Source organism: Stegodyphus dumicola, chromosome 3 (genome assembly GCF_044657685.1).
Source record: "Stegodyphus dumicola isolate Sdum_Otavi_A_Nest chromosome 3, ASM4465768v1".
NCBI classification, from domain to species: Eukaryota; Metazoa; Arthropoda; class Arachnida; order Araneae; family Eresidae; genus Stegodyphus; species Stegodyphus dumicola.
Window position 1 is genome coordinate 11152171 of NC_140770.1, and position 22780 is coordinate 11174950.

The window sequence follows — 22780 nt, forward strand, 5'->3', positions numbered from 1 at the left end:
GAGACCAATATGTCAACAATTTATGACATGATTCTACTTGTGAAGTCAATGTAATAAAGAAAGTAGGTTTAATTTTTTTAATAATATATAGTTGTAAACTATAACAAGAAGTTTATACAATGACACTATAAAATGCTATGAAATTAACACAGTAAAAACAGTATGGTACATGATTGAACTTCTAGATAAAGTGCATTAAAAAGTTATATAAAATACAGTTATTAGACAGGTACATGAGAAAATAGTATGCTTTCTTATTAAACTTTACAAAATAGATTACAAGAATTCATCACATAAATTGCAGATCTTGCTTACCATTGCTAAATTTCTCAATCTGTAGGCCAAAAAGATTTCTAAAATTTCACTATAATATTTACATATTTTACATCAATTTACAACTCTATAAACATTTTAAAAATTCATTTTAACAGCTATAAACATTTTACAAAACTATGTAAATACATTATAAACAATGTTATATATAACAAAAATCACATTCTATCTGAAATTATAACACATTTGTTTTCCAGTGCACCGAAGACAGCATAAAGAGAGGAAAAGTCATCTTTTGGAATATTAACTTCCTGCTGTACTTGGCACAATTATAAGCAAATAAATGCTTAGAAAATAAGAACGAGGAAGAGTAGAAACTATGTCGGGGCAAATTCCAAGTTGATATAGGGACTCGTCGAAAGGATTGCAACTTCCTTTTGCTCCACACCTCGGCCTACACAGCACATCAAGGGAAGGATCGACACAATCAGTACACATTAAAACAAACACATACACAGAATTCACACACAAAAAAAAAGGACATCACAAAAGCAAACACTATGAATTCTTAAACTGTTAAAACATGAAAAAATATATTAAAAACAACATCCTTGGTTATTCTATTAAATGATTATTCTCTTTTATTAAATATGAACAATTTTAAAAGGGAAATATCCTAACTTTAACAGCTGTTTCATTTAGTGTAAATTAATGTTCATAATAAAGTTTAACATAAATCGTTAATTCACTCAAAAACTGAAAATTTCCTAAACACATGCATGAAAATTAAATCTAAAAATTCATTGAAGACATTTTTTGGGGGGGGGGGGTTGTAAGTTCTATGGAGGAGAAATCATTAAATTTTTGTACAAAAATTATATTTTATTACGATTTTATATCATTACTTGCATGTACAGAAGAGAGCTAGAGAAAGCACACTAAGCTAGAAGCACTTACACCACAACTAATAAAAGAAATTCTTCAGAGATCCAGAAAGTAATGCAAGTTATATGTTAATACAGATGAATACCATAAACAACAGCAGAAAAACTTAGATATTTTATACAGTTAAAAATTTAAAAATATGCATATTAAGTTGTTAGTAAAAGAAGTGACTGCTATCAGCTTAAAGCATCAGTCTTATTAGGTACAAGTTTATCTGAAAGAAAATCGAGTTTAGCCGACACTTCACCTAAAATTTCAGAAAACGGGCAAATGTCCGACATCACTATGCTGTCGGGCAAGCGCAACAGTCATGCGTGCGGATGCGCGGTGTTTCGGCGGCGTGGGGTGTTAGATTTAAGTGCACGCCTGTTACGCTTAGAATAAGAATTGGATTTAATGAAGGATGTAAACCCACTTGGTAATGGATTATGCTCGTAGTAATCGATTATTTCCATCAGTCGAGGCTCCACTTCTCCTAACAGGGGCCTACGTGCAGGATCTCCATTCCAGCAGTCTTCCATGAGACGCCAGCAGTTTTCATCAAACTGAGGTAGACGTTCAGGTCTGGCTCCTATAAGAAAAGGATTCATCAGTGTAAATAAATCTTAACTGCATAAATAAACTCAAACTAATATATGAAAATACGGTATACCTGTAGTGTTAGACTGCTAAAATCATGTTTAAACATAAGTAAAATAGGAGCTTTCATAGATGACTCATCTGCTTTTCCGGATGGAGCTGAAATTAATGGCTCAATTAAGCTTCCCTACTTTTATTGCTTTTACAGGTTTCTTGTATTCAAAATCAGCATCCAGCTATTTGATAGGTTGAAAGGAAAGTCTCTCTTCTAATATGATCTAGTGGCAATTTCTAGCATTTCTGTGATTTTAATGCTGGTTATACAGGGGTTTGCTGATGATTTTAGCTTTTTCTCGCATGTTGTTGAGTTTGGATGCTTTCAGGGAGTATTTATGAAAGATTTACTGTATTTGTTAATGTACTCGTTGACCAAGAGGTTGGTATTTTTTAGCTTGGCAATTCTCACTTATAATTTTCTGGATTTCTGTTATCCAGAAAATTATAAGTGAGAATCTTATATCTTCATTGCAGATCGGAGTAGTACACATGCTTGAAGTATCTGTTATGTTTTCATCCAATTTGTTCATTCTTTATGATTACAAAATAGATGGAGCTGGGGTTACGATGGAATTTAAGCATGTGGTGATTAGATAATAACACTTTTTATTTTTACATAAGAGAAGACATACACCAGATTTTCATAAAAATATGAATACATCCTACAGATGAATATAAATACATCCTACAAATTGCAATAAACGAATACATTCTGCCTGATTTTTGCTGAAAACTTATCAAGAAAATCAAAAGGTAAGCTTCTGTAGTTATGTCTGAAAAAATAAAGTTGCTACTGACACAAGAATTCATTGGAACAATCCCCATTTGAATATGGAAAGTAAAGTGGATTTTAAATGTAATTAAATACTTTTAAAAACTGAAACATTTAGGAATATTAAAATAAATTATTCAAAAACTTCTTGTTCTTCAAGTTTACACATAAAATTTCCCTAAATTTAGGAAAGTATATTGCCACCCAAATTTGATGAAAATTTGAGTTCATATTTAACCACTTGCGCACAACTAAACTTCACAGTTGCAGTGCCATGCGCTACAATATAACAAGCGGTACAGTGTCTCATTTATGCTGCTCCTCGTCTGCGAGTGCAATCCAAAGCTTTAACTGGAGAAATAAACAATCTCGTTGTTAAGCGACGTGTGCACCACGTTATTTTCATTTTTGCACACGGTTTGAGACTAAAGCATCTCGACGTGCGTGCCAAGTTTTCTTAGCGCAAGTGGTTAATAAACACGCAGAAATTTTTTAAAGACAAGCTTTTTTTTTTTTTTTAAATTTTAATGCAGTATAATTCAATTTATTATCTAATTTATATATGATTGTTCCTACAAAACAGTTACATATTCTAATGGATATTTTGAATTATTTCTAGACAATTGTAAAAAAATTAAGTATCCATAAATGCTCCTTACAGAAGTATCAAATTAGCCAAGCATTTATAGGGCAGTCTTTACATCTTTTATATATGCTACATTTCATTACCAGGAATGCATGGCCTGGCAAACTGAAAATTCTCAAGAAGTGTAGCCATATGACATTCCATAATATCTTCATTTTCATCTTTCAGTTTAAAACAGTATACTGAGCAATTTAAAAGTAATATACATATTTTCTAATGATTTATTTCATTTTCAATAATATCTCTAACTAATGCAATTTAAAGTTATCTCAATTCATGTGATTTGTAATACAGCTAATTCTCTAATAATGATTCATGTGATTTGTAATACAGTAATTTTCTAATGATTTATTTCATTTTCAATAATATCTCTAACTAATGCAATTTAAAGTTATCTCAATTCATGTGATTTGTAATACAGCTAAATGATAATTTTTACAAGTATCTGTACTATTATTCCACTAAATAAAAAATGGTCTTCTGTGTTAATATTTAAATAATGTAACCTGTCTGTCTGGCTATGAGACTTCATTACCAATGATTTTGTGTATCCAATGAATATCTTCTTCGTTTAATATATAGCTTCATATATTTTTTATTATCCCTGCATTACACCATTAATCTTCTAAAATTTTAATCAATGAATCTTTAAAAAAAAATACATGCATTGGCCATATTTAGAGGGATAACAAAATTCATGAAATGAAACTTTTTTAAATTATTAACTACAGAAGTAACAAATTAACACAAGGCATTCCTGATGAATAATAGAAAATACTGATTAGTTACAACAGTATCATTTAAAAATGCTATCAGATACATCAACTGGACAGGAAACAACTTAACCATTCTATATAGAACTAATGAATTTTGAAATAATACATTTTGTATTTTATTCAAAATTAAAGAACCGAATGACAAAAATGGTCTGCTAATGAAAAAGAATTTTTCTTAAGGATTAAAATTTCTGTATTTTACCTTTTTTTACAGAATTCCACAACTGATCCTTACTCTGGCATTGTTCATATACATATGGGAGTCTTACATGATCAGCACATATGTACCAGAAAAGTATCCCAAAAGCATATACATCCACACTGTTGTCATATCGTCCACTGAATAACTCTGGAGCCATGTGAATTGGTGTACCCACGATGCTGCCAGACATCATAGCTTCTGGTTTGCAAAAACCTAAATCTGTGATCTTAGCCCTATTATGCTTGTCTAACTATATTCAGAAACAGAAACAAAAAAATTTAATTGGATTTTTTTTATAAGGACTCTAAAATAAAAACTGAATAAATAAACAACTCGCAAAGGAAAAATATAACAAATATTAACATACCAAAACATTTTTTAATTTTATATCTCTATGTACAAGACCTTGGCCGTGAAGAAAACGTATACCCTGAACGACATCAAGTGCAACCTGTTTAAAAATAACAAAAATTTAATAATTTTTTAAAGTGAGCAGACATTTAAAAATGTATCTGATCTAACAATATATCTTGAATTTAATCTTTCTAGGCAACAAAGCAATGCAGTGCTTCAAGTCTATAAATATGTGGCAGAGAATGGTGAGGTTTTATGAAGCTTCTGTGATGTATGTGTTATATGAAATAGATCAAACATGCTTTTCTTTAATCCATTCATGCAAGAAGATTACATGCATGTGTTATGTACACAGTTTGTACTGGCTCAAGCAACATTTCATACAAACAGTTGTATAATTTGCTACAGAGGATGGATTTACAGATCTGCATTTGACACAGAATGCATCTGAGTTCTTTTAAAGTTGATGTCTACAGCTTAACAAGTAATTAGCTTTAATCCTATTTCATTACCGAAAATAATATTAACTACACTGTATACTTGGGCATAATACAGATCTTTTTGTTTCATCAAATGGAAGCATTAATTTTAAGGATGGTGGACCGGTAGACATGAATCTGTCCCACAATCCACAAGAAATCTTGATCTCATTCTGTATTTCCTAAATTGGTCTTTCATCAAAATTGAGATTTAAACTGAAATAATTGATAATCTTTATCAAAGAGAAAATAACACGACTGCAATACATTACATTAGATGTTTGGTACTTACATATTATCACAACTTCCTTAGTAGTCAAATTATCAAAATGTGCCCAACTCGGGCAACTATGCTCATAACAATAAAGCAATCTCACTATTTTTTTTTTTTTTTTTTTTTTTTTTTTTTTTGTTCTGTTATCGGCAACGTTACAACAACTTTTATAGACAAACTGTGATATTATTTGCCTTACACTCAATTCTAAAGTAAGTGCTTGCGGAATTAGCAAGGTAACATTTTTGCAGGAATATATAGTGTTTGGCTGCAGAATCGCTGAAAGGGAATAATGATGATATATTTTTAGTAGATAGCCAGCGGGCAACGCTAAGGTTATACACAAAGCCAACTTTGTGTAACTCTCCATTTTTGTTTAAGGTGAAACAGATTGATCTGTCTGTCAGGAGAACAATGCCCCCCTAAAAAAAAAAATTACAGAAGGATATCACAAAAAATTTTTTGTTGATAATGAATGCCCACTTATGATAAACAACATCAGTTTCTCAATTTTTTTTAAAGAATATCATGAAAATCGCTAACTTGCACCTGATAAATAACTTTTACCTTTTCATATGTAAAAAACTATCCGATTGCACCGACGTGGTTGTGTTATAATCATAAGTACCAGGTGTTCTTGACATCTATATGGACCAAATATGAGTGTGTGTGTGTGTGTGTGTGATTATGGCAAAGCCTTGAGAGCTATCTGCCTAAGGGGATGAATGCCTTCGTCAGGGTTGCCACTCAAACAGGAGAATGAAATTCCCTGACTTTTCCAGGCATGTTTCGAGAAAATTCCAGTCTATCCGCATAATGTACGTTGGCTGTGCTAAGAGGTAAATTAATTATGGTATTACTTGTACTGTGTAGCAAATTCACTTTGTTTGATAATTTTGTTTACTTTTCCGCTTAAAAAACTTAATAAAATTTAAGAACATTGGATAACAACTGTGTGTTTTATTTAATTATTACTCATGATCATCCCCAGTTCAACACGAGGCTAATCCAGTTCTTATAAATCACAACGCAATGCTAAAAGTTAGGTTAGATTTTAGGTAAATTTAATTTGTGTGAGGTGTATTCTTAAAAGGCACCTTAACACTTGAAAACACAAATATAATTATATTAGGAGTTGTTTTCTCCACTGAAGATTGAGATTAGAATCTGCCCAATCTGGAATAAAATAAGGCTTTTTTTGCAGACATTCTGCAGCTAAACGAAAGAAAGAAATTTATTTAATGATATTTTTTTACTAAATTGAGGTATTTTATAATTATTTCGCAGCATACATAAGGAAAAAATATGTGCATTAAATTTCGTGATGTCATCATACTGCTAGAATTAATTTCAGAATTATGCCAGAGAAAATTTCCTGAAATTTGGAAATATTATTTACTAATGATAAATAAATTTAGAGGGAAGAAGCAACATTAAATGATATGAATAACATAAAAATAAAGATAATTACTTAAAAATTTAATTAGAATAATCAACAATATTTTAGCGAATATAATTATATTACATGGTTATCCTAGATGATTGATTACTATTTTTTTATTTTACTGCAAAATGACATGGTATTTATTAAAAAGAAAAGAAAAGAAAAAAGATTTTGCGGTAAAATCCTAGTATACGATACGGCCTTCCCATGATTTTGAAAACTGTCGCCAAGAACAAAATGACCCGTTTACTGCTCATCATCATGTCGCCAAATCCCGCTGTACCATACATGGAGATTATTCTCACCAAAGAACATCTATGTAAAAAGCAGAGGGAAAATTTGCCAAGGGATTTGACGACGGAACGGCCAGGATTTCCCTCTCCGCGATGTGTACAGGAAATTGAGAAACACGTGTTAGAAGAAACGTTCTTTGACAAAAAAGAAAACTACGAAAATCCGTTTTTTAATTATTGTGAAAAATACAAAAAGAAACGTTTGTTCTTGAAGTTTTCGCAATAATTTTTTTTTTTCGTAGATTTTCGTAGATTTTCCTCCCCTCAAAATAACTAATCCATGAATTAATTTACTTGCGCCATAAAATATTTTCTTTTCCTTTACAGTTTAAAGACATTTTAAACGATATTAATTTTATGAACTCTTGATAACGTGACCTTCGAACTTCGACACCGGTTTCGAGCTTTGGCGACAGATATATCGTGCATGCACAGCTGTTTCCCGCTATGATGGAACCGAGCCACGTCTGTTGCAGAGAGGTTTTCCTTCTTTATAATACATATTTTTTTAATTCTAACCTTCATGGTACTGTATACTAGGATTAAACCCATTTTGTTTTATACGAGAACAGGTACTTTCTTTAGTTCATGCACTGCACATGCGATTCTCGAGGTTACTGGAAACCAAAAGTTGTGGGAAACTTGCTTTGCCTTTCTAAAAAGGCAATCAAATTGGAGCTGCGAAAATTGGCTCTATGCCAGCTGCCCGAATGACACTCACATGATACACAATTCGCCAAAAAAGTGATCTCTTCCAACGTCGGCGCAAAACTCGCCTTTTTTGGCAGGGATCGTTGTATAAAATTCCCTGACTTTTCCAGATTTTGACTAAAACACTTAAATTCCCTGACTTTTCCCTGAATTTTTTGGTCAGTTTCCGAATTCCCTGACCTTTTCCGGTTTTCCAGGTAGCGTGGCAACCCTGCTTCGTGGAGGACTTTCTAAGGAAAACTGGCTCGTATATACGTTACACATGGAGAAAACCACGAAAACGCCCATGCAGCCAGCCCGTTTGCGGGATTCGATCCTTGGACCAAACTAACAGTGTTCAGCGACTTTACCGCTCGGCCGCTGGTGGGCAGACCAAATATGAATATCACTATGATGTCTGTTATGCTATTAGCAATATACATATTGAAATTTATAGATTTTGTTCATTATATTTTTGACTGACTGAGTTAAATAAAATTACTTTCAATCCAGTTTGTATAATACATACTTCACAGAGATTTCGTGAAACCTCGTAATTCATTCTCATAAATCTTGCATAAAATTAGACGCAAAACAACCTGTGTTGACACTGGTTTTGTAGAAAAGTATTAATTTTTTAGAATGTAATCGATGAGATCTTTTCAAGCAGAAAAATAATCCATAAATACTAACATGCTTAATACAGGAATATGAAAGGTCTTTTCAAATAAACTCAGTTCATGCTGTAGAAATTCTTTGTATATTTTACAGCAATTTTTTAAAAAATATTTACATTTTTACAGGTCAAACATTCAAGTTAACCATCAGTTTTTGAGGGGAGGAATTAAATTGAGAAATCCAATATGAAAAATTATTAAATTCTCTAATAAAATATTTATGCTAAAAAATAATGATTTTAATTTATATGGTATTTTATTTCTTTTTATGCAAACAGTACAAGTCTCCCATCATCTTCAAATATTGAATAATTTATTAGCACTATAATAATTTATTGATTTATGAAGCTGTGAATCTTTTACATTACGTAAATTAGGAAAAGAGTTTACCTGCAAACGATTTTTCCATGGCAGACTCATTTTTAAAGCAGAGTAAAGATCCCTTTGCAACCTATCCATGACTAAGAGGACAGCAGGTGTACTCCCACCAGCATATGTCAGATCAATAACAGAACCTCGAATTTGTACTATACGATCGTGTTCTGGAATGCTCCTTTTGGAAAAATAATTAAATTGTTACGATCAGAGAAATAAACAGTTTATGCATTTATCCAACATTCAGTAAAACAAAATATGACTATAAAATAGACAGTAATATTTATTACTGGAAAACTCATACATCATTAGCAGATTAACAAGTACTGGATCAGACCCATATGGCATACAATAAAATCATCAGGAAGCATTTTGAGCCTAATTAAATGCAAATAATAAAATGTTATATACAACTATTAGTATTTTTACACTTTTGTTCTTGACTGATATATTAAAAGTAAGATTCTGATAAAACTTTGGCAAATAATTTTATGTTACATTTATTACAAAGCAATATATTTCTGTTCCTGGGTTCAGCTATTATTATTCAGTTTAAAAACATGCCAGTGCCAAAAGCTTGTTTTTTTACTCATTCAAAGCTCTGTTTAATAATATAAAATGCATCAAAATGAAAAAAAACAGGACATTAATATGACTTGCATTACCAATTGAATTCATTCATTTTTAAAAACTTATATTTCACACATTATCCATCCTAAAAAGAAAAGAGAAAAGAAGAAAATCTGATGAGGACACATAACTCCCTTATATGGCCTATTAAGTTATACACAATTTTTTGCCGCACTTCTTTTAAACTTATTTCCTCAAATTATTCTAATTTAATTGGCTAATCCCTCAAGCAAGTTGAAAGGACATCAAAAATTGCAAATTTTTAAATATCCCAGTCAATTTTTGTTGTAAAGGAGTCAAACTTCTTATAATTTTATTTTCTGATAACAAGAATAGAACTTTCCCAAATATAATTTATAGGAACTCGGAGACTGCATTAAAAATTACATTTTTCTATTAATCAAAAGTTATTTTTTTAATTCGTCATTGCCATAACATAAATATTTTTGTCATTTAAAACACTTTTATAACTTAGAGAATATGAGTACAACTGATGATTGTGAAAATAAAGGCCAAGTAAGGGGGGTGGGTATCTATATGTATGTTTGTTACTGCTGACTGCAATAAAAAGGCAGATGTACAATTGAATGTTATAGCAGTCCCATACACAAAACTTCAGTGGTCTACCACTAAGTTTTGAGCTATGCAAGATGTCATGAAAGAAAAGAAAAGAAAAAAAAAAAAAACGATTTTAAAACCGATTTTGGAGGGGAAAAGTGTTCTTTATCCTGTCCGTGCGTACAGATGTAAAAAAAAAAAATTTCCAAATAGATTCAGCTGGCAAAAATGGATATTTCTGTTGAAACACGATACCTTTTTTTTTATTACATTACTTCGTTTATTTTGTATAAGGAAATAAAAAGAGCAGAAGCAATAATAAGCATTTTAAAGAGTTAAAGTAATATTTGTTTTACAATTTTTATTTCAGCTTTCTGGGGAGTTTATACTTCCCCCCTTAAAAGTTTCTCTTGCACTTAATTATAGAAATTTAATTAGGTACATGATTTCTTCTAAAAAAAATTTTTTTTTTTTTCAATCCAATGGTGGACACTTGCCTATTCAGCATTGGCCCCTCCTAAGGCCATTTTGGCATAAGGTCAAAATGGCGGCTATTTTATTCATCTAACAGGCAGGCACTGTTGCCTTCCTATGAAGGGACGTCTACAAGCATGCCTTCTGCCGGGATTCGAACCCTAGCTCTTCTTCTAAAAAATAATCTGAAATATGTCTTCTGAACGTATCATCGTTAAATAGTAATTAATGTTTAATAAACTCTTATAAAAATCTATGACTTAATTTATCAGAAAAATAACATGATGACTTAATAAAATGTCAGTTTTCAAGGGGGGAAATACAAGATAGCAAATATACATTCTAGTCATGCAAAGACAATCACAGAAATTGGAATACACTATTGACAATTATCATTCATCTTTCTATTTTTAAAACTAATAATATATACTTTACCAAATTTTATAATTTAAGATAAAAGTAAAATAATAGCTAAGTTATCTATTAAAATTATACAATTATCTTTTAATAGAAGTCATTCACATGAATAACATGAAGTCAGCAATAAATTATTTTCAAGTGTCTTCAGAGGTAACATTTGGTACAAAATTAATACTCAGGGACTACCTGAAACATCATTTTAATATTTTTCATTAGTTAGCTGTCATTAAGTAAAATTGGCAGCAAGTGATTTGCAGAACTCTGAACATGGCCTGTGGAAATTATGGTCAGAATGTGTTGCAAGCAGAAAACTTGGAGGATTTTGACACTTTGCACATTTTTTATTATCTATGATACTGTATCTCTTGGCTTACGGTTGATCAACAAAAGTGTGGAAAAGTGTGGAAGTGTTCTCCAATTAAGTCAACAAAAGTGTGGAAGAGTTACTTGAGGACCATAAAGTTGGAGTTAGCAAGAAAGACTTGCAGAAACTTTAGAAGCCATATCTAAAAGTGGTTGTGAAGGAGAAATGCCTGCTGATGAAGAGGAAGGAAACAAAAATGATCTTAAATTTTTTAACTTATAACATTTTTATAAAAGGAGAAAAAAATGGAAAGTTTTCACTTAATCTTTTGCTTATTTCTCTTTTAAAGTTTTTACTTGTCACACTTTAATAGAGTAGTAACACATACACTTGATATGACAATGCCTAATTCACTTTGTAAACATTTTAAAACATCAATAAATCACATGGAATAAATTTTGAATGAAAGTCCCACTCAGTATCAAGCAGAGTTAAGTGGTGCTAATTGGGGAGGGGGAAGATGAAAGAAGATGTCCTAGGAAAAGATATCCAATGTTTTTACAGAAAGGGAAGCATCTCTTCCTCAACATTGCACTATGTCATTTATTTTGCTTCATACAGATATAGTAAAATAAAATGAAGTGTCACTTTGTTTTATCAGTTTAACACTGTTTTTTTTTTTTTTTTTTTTTTTTTTTTTTTTTTTTTTTTTTTTCTTAGATGTAATACTTTCTTAGATGTTTGTGTTACGAACTTGCCAAGAACAAAGTAATCCATTACACATTAATTCCTATGTGAAAAATGTTTTCGGTTTATGAACAGCCTACAGTAATAAGTCATATCCATGAATGGAGGTTTCCTGTAATGTGAAAAAATTGATAAAAATAAATGTGAATTCCTACATAAAATTTGTGTTTAGCATCATTAAAATATGAAATACAGAAATAATTTCTATGCATGAGTGAAAAATCTTACCTATTATAAAACCTTACCTCTTTCACAGCATTAAAAAATATTAATGAAAAGGACACTTTTTTTAAATAATTGAAAAAATGAATTTTCAAAATGACGATTAAAAATTTGAAATTTTTTAACGAAGTGAGCTATATATGGTGCATTTTAACATTACAACTACAATTTTTATAAAAGATTAAAACATTAAAATAATGTGTTTTAATAAAATCATACCTGGTATAATAAAATTCCATTGCTAAGTCATTCCAGTGTTTATCGTCAGGAGGAACTACAGATTTTATAGCACATGGAGAATATCCGGCCCAAGAGTCACAGGAATACACTACTCCATACTGCCCCCGACCAATTTCACGTCCAATTTGAGGCATGCCTGTAATAAAAATATGTAATCCATCAAATGAGATTCTAGAATGTATAACTCATACCATTTTTAAGAAAGCAATAAATGAAATTACTCAGCCTCAAAATTTTAAGCTAAAATTTAATTTAAAAAAATCTTGCATAACAAATTTCTAATCATGCACCCAACTATTTCTCAAATCTGCATATGTAATTTTATTAAAGAGAAAATTCTACAGCAAAATATTTCGGTAATTGAGATATGAAGTATAAAGCATAATGACCAAGTTTTATACACAATAACTCTAATAGTTATTTTTAAAAGAATAGGGGTAGGAAATTCTTGACAATTTTTTACATACACACGATATCAAAAAAATTGTACAAGGTTTACTTATACTAAAACTGATTATAATGAGAATTTTTGAAAATGGGATTAAAAATTGTGGGATTAATTTCTCTCTTAGAAAAGTCACAAAGAGTAGACAGACTATACAGTAGATTTATCTAATACTACTTATGGAATAGCCTTAAATGCTGCTACAAAATATCTAGAAACACAAACTTACCATACAGTATGATATCCCTGAGAGAAGTACTTTCTAGAGCGAACTTTGCCAATTTAGGTGCATGCAATTTGCGAACCTTTAAAAATATAAATAAATAATATTTAACGAAACAGACACAAAAATTCTTTAAAATTTTCCAAAAAAATATTAAAATTAAAAATACACATTTCAATTCTACCCCTGCAAAAAAGTTTTAATGTAGGGCAAATTAATTATACCTAAACAGAAAATTGGCTTAATATATTATTAGACTATTCAGAAAGTAATTTCTTTTTTACACCCATAGGAATGAGTTCTATTTTTAATTAGTATTTTTACTCTTTCTTGAACATCTACAAAATCGCTCAGGGATTAAATTTGTCAAATTCAACCATTTATGATAATGGGAAATGACATGGTTCCAATTCAAAGCTTAATATATGGGTTCCATGCATTCTTAAAGAAACATCTGCTCTGTTGCATTAAAATCCATAGTTTGCTTTGCTAACATCAAGGAAATAATCCACTTTTCAAATGAATCATAACTGCGGATGATAAATGAATTGTTTATTACGATTTTCAATGCAAGCAATGAAGAAGAGATCAAGCAGCTCAAAGCACTTCGAAAGCCAATATTTATTTTTTTAAATATTATGCTCTTCATTTCATGTGATTTTAAGAGGAACATTTTTTTTAACTTCTACCAGACTATCACACAATCAATTTAAAAGCATACTATCACTAACTGGACAAACTGAGTGAAGCCATCAAACAGAAAAAGCCAGAATTGATCAACAGAAAAAGGTGTACTGTTTCACCATGATAATGCCAGACCTTACACAAGTTTGGTAATTTGTCAGAAGTTATTATAATTTGGATGGTATGTGCTACCACACTCACCATATTCACCAGATCTGGCACCATCAGATTATTATTATGTGTTCTATTCTTTACAAAAAATTTTATGCAGTAAAACATTTATTTCAAATGAGGATGTCAAAAATCACTTGGATCATCTTTTTGTAAAAAAAAGATTAGAATTTTTATGTGTATGGAAATCATGATGCTACCAGGATGACAAGAGGTACTGGACCAAAATGGTTCGTATATAATTCAATAAAACAGTCCCCTCCAACAGGCATACACATAATAATAGAATTTCAAATTATTTAATAAAATTCTGCAAGTAACATTATAAGGATAAATGTAACAGCATACTGATGAATCTAGTAAATAAAAAACAGCATATGTAACATCTGATAATAAATAACAGCTAATTCAAAAATGACAATTTTAATTATGATATATATATATATATGCAAAATACAAAAGCTGCCTCAAATTGTATCAACAGCATTCTATGCTGTTCCTTTAAATATCATCTAGCTTTTACAATCTTGAATATTTTGCTCAATAATACCTGAATTATGCTGATATCCGTGTTTTAAAATTAGCATTACAGACTGAATTCAGAACACCAGGAAAATAAAATTATCTAATATTTCCTAGCACATCATCATACATATTCATGGCTCATAAACAGCTAGTAATAAATTCTGCAAGTTTCTCAATATTGTATCAACTACAGCAACTCTCACATTCCCTTCCAGAACATTACAGAAATACTTTACTGGGTTTCAGGCATGCAAATTTGAAGGCTAAACAAATATTCTAAATTATTTTCTAAATTTCTCCCATCTTTCAGCAGTATGCAAGCCTGATATAACACTGTTGTCTTAGTAGAGATTTGGCATATATAGCCATATATGGTCAGTTAAAAAAGGATTAATCTTCAAAGTTTTCGTGGAATGACGGTACTTGAGGCGTGACATAGGAAAAAAATTCTAGATATGACCACCACTCTTATCAGTCTACTGAATACTGGTCATAACATAGGACTTGATTGTGCGTAAGTCATCTGTGAATTCAGTGTATAGTAGAAGAAACTAATTTCATCATTTCAGCAACCTTTCCATCTGAATTATTGTTACTATTCTTTGGAGGTATTTGGAGGTATGGAATTATTCATGTGAGGAATTTTAAATCTCTGAAGATTATGATGGCTATTCTTATTTAATTGTAAAACCCTAAATGACATTAGATATGGCTTATGATTTATGTGAAACTGCATCACAGTCATACTAAAAGTTAAGCTATACGACTTGCCGAAACCGTCTTGCATGCATTAAATATAAAAATAAAGTAGTATTAAAATTCACTGTTTCTCCCCTGCCTGGAAACAGACTGTCTTTTAATATAATAAAAGAAATACCTTACACATCTTTAAATAAAAATGGCCATTGCAAAAGGCATTAAATATGGCAACAGAATAATTATATTTAAGATAAATTTATCAAATTTTTTCAGTATGTTTAAAAATCAAATTTCTAATACAAAAGTAAAAATTGAGCTAAACAAAATTCTGAATTTACCTTTAAGCGTTGCTCTTCGGTGCGTTCTAATCGGCCAGAATGCATTGCCTCGAGATGACGCAAAGAAGCAGCAAACTGGTCGTGAGAAGCTTTTAATCGTTCTCTGAACTGTGAACAAATAGAACGAGCAAGCCGAGATTCACTGAGGCTCATAAGCATGTCATGTGCAACACGTCGTTTCCATTCAGCATCAATCACGGGGGGAGCTTTCCACGGTAGAGTTTGTACCAGCTTAATATATAAATTTAGAGGGAAAAAATTACAATAAACAAAATCACTAAAATAGAATTTATTTAGAATTATAAATTGACAAAATAGAATACACAGTCAAGCCAATCATTAGAAATACCGAAGTATTTATAAATTATTTAATATGTTATTCTGAGGTATTCTTTCAGAAAAAATACTCTATAATCTTCTAAAAATAATACATGCAATGCTTACTGCTACATACCAAAAATAAATTAAATACTTTATATCATGAACAAATTCAAAGTATACAATGAAATGCCTTATAAACATCGAGAAACTTATTGCAAAATGACACAGCTATTGTAAATAAACAATGAAAGTAAATGAATAATCAAGACACAATAAAATGCATATCTGAACATGTGCAGTAATTTTTGCACCGCAAAAACTAAAACTGCAATACAATCTCATAATGCAAAAAAATATATCACTATGATTCTTAATTTAATTATTTAAAAAAAAAACATCTAGTGAGATATAGGTTGGCAATAGCTGAAAATCAAAAAATGATTTTTAACAGCGGACAGAAATCATTGCAAGAAATTGTTAAAGGTTTGTCTTATGTAATAGAAAATTACAAATAAAGTATTTTAAATTTCTAGAATGACTACTTTTGACAATTTTATCTCTATTTTCAAAGCTCATTTGCTTTCATTTTATTCTATTTTATTTCAGAAAAATAATGATTTATAGCATTCTTATAAAACAGCTAATAAAGATAAAAGAATAAAATCCAGAATAACTAAGGGGGAAAATCCTCCCCAATTTTTTCTTTTCTAAGCCTTCATCAGAAAAGAAATAATATTAGTGAAAAACATGTTTAGCATTCTTGCATAGGGTTGAGTTATAACAGACAGAATGGAATTACAGTTTATATTAGAGGTGATTTTACAGATTTACTTTACAGCAGTGCGACCCCATAATAATGCAAACGATCCCAAAAAACAATTTTACAGCCCTGGTCACAAACCACAGTTTGAGTACAAGTTTTATGGGTTAGATGGGTTAGTGGTTAGTTAGTATAGGATTATAGTTATTTGAAAATTAGGTCTTCTCACAAGTTAATGCTTGCAAAAATTCACATATGGACAATAGCAAATACACTTGCACACTAAATTTGGATGAATATGATGACAAATATATTATCATTTTTATTAATAATGACTATTATTATAACTACACATTTAGTTCACAAATCAATGAAGGCAATCCTAGTATAATTAAGTTCTAACTGCATGATCTTCTATTATCTGATATTCTTCTTTTTATCTAACTAATAAATTCATACTCAAAATTTATATTATTGGAGTAGTAACACTGGAGAATACACATTAACTGGCTTTACTTGCTAAATAATTTGTTTAACTTAACATAGTACATTACTTTTCTTAATTGACTACCACACATACATATTTTTATGGTATAAATATACATATATATTTAATGCTTGCAAATATAAATATACATATATATTTATACCACACATACATATGACTAATACATATTTTTTTTTTCTTTTTTTGCTGTTGTACAGTTTTTATACAGTGTACCACATTATAGCAGACCAGTCTTTCAAAGGTTGTTTTACTATTATAGGCATGAAAAATTTATTGGCTGATTTCCATGTATAGCAATTATGCCTGCCTTTTATTACACCAGCTTTAAAAACAAAATGTTTATGATTTCAGAAATTCTATTTTAATAACCAATCTCAGCATCTTTATTTTATTTGACATTTACCAATTATTCAACCATCCCCCTCAATTTCATTCATATCACATTATTGGGACTCTAAGTGTACATGATATATATATGAAACAGAACATAACAAAATGTCAGAATGCTTTAGTGATACCTTATAAAAAACTTTGGTGGTCATCATTTGATTAATGGCATGATCATGTTTTAAAATAATAAATAAAAACTAATACATGCAAATAAACAGTCTAAATATGATTTTTTGTCATTTAAGCAAAAAATTGCAAAACTTCAAACTCCAGCCAATTCTATTTTTAGAATCAAATGCAGAAAGCAAGTACAAATATTTTACAACTGTCAGTCACTCTTGTGATTTCCTCCCACCCCCAAAAAAAAGAATTATTTGAGAAAATGGTATGATTTTTACACATGGTTTAGAGTTTTATTTAGTTCAAATGAATAGTGTCTCCTTCATCTATAATAATTTTAATAATTTGTTTACAAAAGGTGATTCATTAAGAAATGCAAAATATTATTAGAAATCTTAATCAGTTTGCAACCTCACGTACTTGTTACAGGATTACAAAGCCTATGTTCTAAGCAATCTTTATTTTACATACAGAAGATAATTACGGTAATATCTTGGTATAATGAAGCTTGGTATAATGAAGACAGTGTACTCCAGGAGGATATTCAGTATGAAAGTCACTGCTAAGCAGGATGCTTTTCTCATATAAATACACTATGTACATATCTAGTCTTGCAGATTTTTTAGCTCAGTTTGAGTTTCCCACTGAAAATAGAAAATTTTTCAATATTCTCACACACTGGCTTTCAATAATTTGATTCTTCCAAGTTTCACAAAATTGTCTGAAGTGTCTTAGAGTAGTGCACACTGTTATTGAGCAGATCTATCAATCTCCTCATCTCATTTTGATTAGGATGTCATTACCTGGCAATGTTTATGACTTCTTTACACTTCTTTCAGAAGGTTCTCGATGTCTGCAGTGGGTTGAGTCTCTTTGGATTCTCCTTCACACTAGAAGAAACTTTCCTTTGGGCTTTCGCATGCTCATTTCCCCATTTGCAGAGTTTGTAGCTCTTCAGTTGTGAACTCATTTTGATTCACTTCATCCACTCCATTGCTGTGGTATAACAATCTCCATCATAAATCTCCTCTATCTTCAATTATCATCCACTGTTCACCTTTCACATATGCAGAAAATAAACTTCACCAAACTCAGCTGAAGATCCTTTGACTTCGAAATATTCCGTCTGCAATAGTCTGATAACGTCTACAAGATTGAAATCATCCTTTCAGAATTTTCTAGATATTGTGTCAGATAAAAAATTATCAATTTCAAAACAGCTATTATGAGTAGTGTCTTCAAACTGGCAGTCCATTGGTTGAAACAGAGAAGTTGTTTTGGGAGATAAGTACTGGATCATTAGAATTATACTTAAGCCATACCAGTTCCTTCTCCAGGTCTTTAGAGATGACCAAGGATATTATCACACAAAACACAGCTTTCAATGGCAAATCTTTCGCTATCAGGCATTTTTTGGCACAGGATGCAAAGACTTCCACTTTCCACTCTGTAAAGATCGATGTGGTGATCCAAATGTTTCGGTTTGTACAAAAGAAGCAATACCATTAAGTAACAAATTAATAAGGCTCTAAGTGTAATAAACTAATATAGATCTAAGCTTCACAATGAGAAAGAGACACAAAACAATATTAGATGCCAATCTTTGAGGAATGCTATTAATAATACTTAATGGTATTATAATCACAACACTTGAGAACTATGAGATTGGAGAGAAGAGGTTTAACAATGTAAACTGGATGTTACACCTAATAAAACACAAATTACTTACAGCTTTATAAAAGAAACAAAAGGTTAAAAAATAAAAAATTAAGATATATTTTCCCATGTTACTGTTTGACCTGACAAGGTCAACTTTGCTGCACATTTTGCTGCTTCCAATTCTTCATGGATACATTTATTTTAATAACAAATAGTGTTGTGAGTAAATAAATCTGCACAAGATGTAAATTCACTGCGATAAATTTTGTATAAACTGAGTTCGATTCTTCTGCATAATGCTGAAAATCCTTTCAGGCAGTGCATTCATATTACAATGAGCTATCATCGGTAACCAATGCAAATAATGCTGTGATGAATTCGAAAGACAAGAGGTAGCGTAAATAAATTTATTTGGGTTCTTTCTAGGCTATATGCAAAAACAAATAAAAATAAATAAACTCATAAAATATTGTTCTCCCAGTAGGGTGAGGGGAAAAGAAATATAACCAGTTCCAGATGGTGTGAATAAAGTTCCTGTTTAGAACTCAGCCAAGATGAAAGTTCTTCTTTGGAAATAGTTCAAGATGAGGCTGTGTTGAATTAATCGAATCTCTAAGCCGGTGGTTGTGGACTGAACTGGTTCTGAGTGGGGTGCTCCTCCGTAAAGTAGCGGCGAACTCGGCTACCTCACTGTAATCAGAGGCAGAGGTACCAATATTGCCCTACGGAGAGCGAAAATAAAATTTGCTCGTAACCGAGCTGGAAAAACTGAGAAAAGGTTTCTCTCTCTACTTACTGCAATTCACTCTCACTTGCTCTCTCTCTCTCTGGAACTGCATTCCATGATTTTGTTCAAGTTGTTCTGGGCGTGTTGGAAAGAATCCCAGGATCCTCATTTGTCTGTAATTTTTAGAAGTGCCTCTTAATTGGCGATAGCACTTTAATTAACAACTGGAAATGATGAAGACAGCCTGGGAAAAAGTCCATGAGAACTTTTCGGTTCCAAATGTGAACTCAAACCGGGTGGTCTGAGACACTGAACCTATAAACTAATGAAAGGAAACGGTACAATGTCTCCCTTCGAACAACTATAAGAGAAACGAAAACCTGAGATTGTTTTGTGACTGCTGATCACTTCCTCTTTGCAAGAATTCGTTAAGAAATACTCTGTCCGTGGGAACTTTTGAGGAAGTTATTCTTTTTCTCAGAACTTCGTGGTGGTCGATAAAATAGCTTAAGACGTTACAATGCATTTGTAATATGCACAAAATTTCATACCACAGAAGCTGCCATGCATTTACCCAGGACAATCGCTTTAGTTGTTCTGCATGCAATTTTTTTTGGGGGGGGATGGGAGAATAAGGAAACACTGACCAAAATAAAGAATTCCCATGGATAGTACATACAACTGGGTATACTGTATTCCACCAGAAATGAGAAGAATAAAACCTCTGCACTTGTAACAGAATTGCCATTGTTTTTTTAGAAAAATTACAATACTATCTTCCAAGCAGGCTTTATTTTCTAGTAGTCCCAGTATTTATTAGATTGCATGCCTGCAGTCATCACAACAGCCATGCATGACTGAGAAGTCACAGTGGCACATACAACACAACATAATGTTTTGAAAATTTTGATCCAAGTAAATATGGCCTCTTTGAAAAATTATATTTATCACAAAAGTTTTGAATAAAAATATACACGAGCATCTATACATGTATTTACAACATCAACAAGCAATGTATACACTAAAACTTCACATAGCGATACTGCTTACATAACATGTACACATGATGTTCATACAAAACACACGATTTAGGTTTACAAAAATACTATTCCTAAAAACTGTAAGATTAAACTATTATTATTGATGCATTATGTATTAGAATGTAGATGGAACCAAAAAGTGTTGAATATAGAGGAGCAAACGATTTTAAGACATTTGAACTAAAAAAAAAAAAAAAAAAAAAAAAAAAAAAAAGTGGCCTTTTTCAGATTATTTTAAGATATTTCAAATAGATTTAGTTACTTCTTAGATATTTATTCTATACTAAAAGATTAAAAACTAGCTATTTATTAATAATTTAAGAAACATCTTAGTAACTATTAGTCTTTTGGTTCTATGTGTCGAATAGCTCTGCTGTATGTGAAGTTCAGATTTTCCAACAGAAGAAAAACTTTTTTTTACCAAAACTGTGGAGCAATGTCAGCTGTGTGAATGGCCCCTTAAGAAGTCTTGAATATCAATCATAGCAATCATCTCCAGTGAAAAGAGCTGTCCCCCCCCCTCTAGTCATTTTCCTATGCATTGCAATTACCAAATCTGATAAAATAAAAAATGTGTTCAAACAATTAAGTACAGTCAAAAGTCGTTAATTTGGACACCCATAATCCAGAATGATCTATAATCCGGACCTCAAAGCTACAAACTTTCTGCGCATGCGTCACTTTGACGCATTTACACATGCGCGTAAGAGCTGAGCGGCTGCGAATATGCGTGTGCGCATGCGCATAATACGTTTACGCATGCGCGTTTGATGCATAACGGACGGTATAAGCTAAAATTATCTAATTATCTATTTTAGTTAATGTTGCAGATTGCGTTGTTCCTTAATCTTTGAATTGGATCCAGCTCATTATTTTTTGCAGGCTGTTAGACCAATTTTATAAAAGTAAGCTTGAACTTTCGATTATGTCAAATAGAATTTCCGATCCTGGAGCTCCCAAAGGATCTACAAAGTGAAAGTATGTTTCGATGTCCATCAAACAAAAAGTGGAATTGCTGCAAAAAATGGATAAAGGCATATCCTTTGTTTCTCTAACCATTCCGAAATCTGTTCATCAATTTCACGATCCTCTGCGCGCGGGAGGGGGGGGGGATGTCACGGCGTGCAATGAACTGGAAATTGATCTGTCAGCACTATCCTTATCTTCAGGGCAGATATTTTTATTTTATTTGGCTTGTAATTCCTTACTAAATATATTTCATCTCAATGTACTCCATCTTTGATATGATTTAAATCAAATTCCTCTTCATTATAATTCACATCCGATAGTGAAAAAAGTGACACAGAGGTTATTGAAAACGAAAAAATTTCGATTGACAAATTAGTCGGTATTCTCGACACAGCAATTATAGAACTTGAACAGCGGAACTTTGTAACTGAACAAGAAATTATGTCTGTTTATAGAATCAAAGAGAAAGTATTAGCACAAAAAACGAAGCAACTTAAACAACTTACATTGAAAGAAATGTTTAATAAATATTAAGCTCTTTTTTCATAAATTTTGATACCCTTTAGATCATAATTGCTCTTTATTTCATAAATTATGGTTTCATATTTTAATTCTATAATTTCTGCATGCCATCTTACCAGATTTAAACTGATGATCTATAATCCGGAAAAATCGATAATCCGGAATCGCCGAAGTCCCAACGAGTCCGGATTAACGACTTTTGACTGTATATGTAATTTCTACCAAGCATAAAAAGCTGGTGTACAAAT

General features: G+C 31.2%; 1 protein-coding gene across 3 annotated transcripts in view; it reads right to left on the reverse strand.

The window, feature by feature from the left end:
* Positions 1 to 63: 63 nt before the first annotated feature.
* LOC118205437 (dual serine/threonine and tyrosine protein kinase-like) overlaps positions 64 to 22780 on the reverse strand; it is a 71356-nt gene continuing 48639 nt past the window's right edge. For 2 of the 3 annotated variants that reach the window (XM_085812566.1, XM_085812568.1), the window contains 7 exons: positions 15517 to 15747; positions 13106 to 13181; positions 12411 to 12567; positions 8852 to 9014; positions 4618 to 4701; positions 4251 to 4500; positions 64 to 1789 (listed from right to left, as the gene is read on the reverse strand). In XM_085812566.1, the coding sequence (XP_085668692.1) occupies positions 1527 to 1789; positions 4251 to 4500; positions 4618 to 4701; positions 8852 to 9014; positions 12411 to 12567; positions 13106 to 13181; positions 15517 to 15747 (1224 nt within the window). In that variant the 3' untranslated portion in view covers positions 64 to 1526. The remainder of the gene's footprint in view (positions 1790 to 4250; positions 4501 to 4617; positions 4702 to 8851; positions 9015 to 12410; positions 12568 to 13105; positions 13182 to 15516; positions 15748 to 22780) is intronic. The other variant, XM_085812567.1, reaches the window with a different exon arrangement.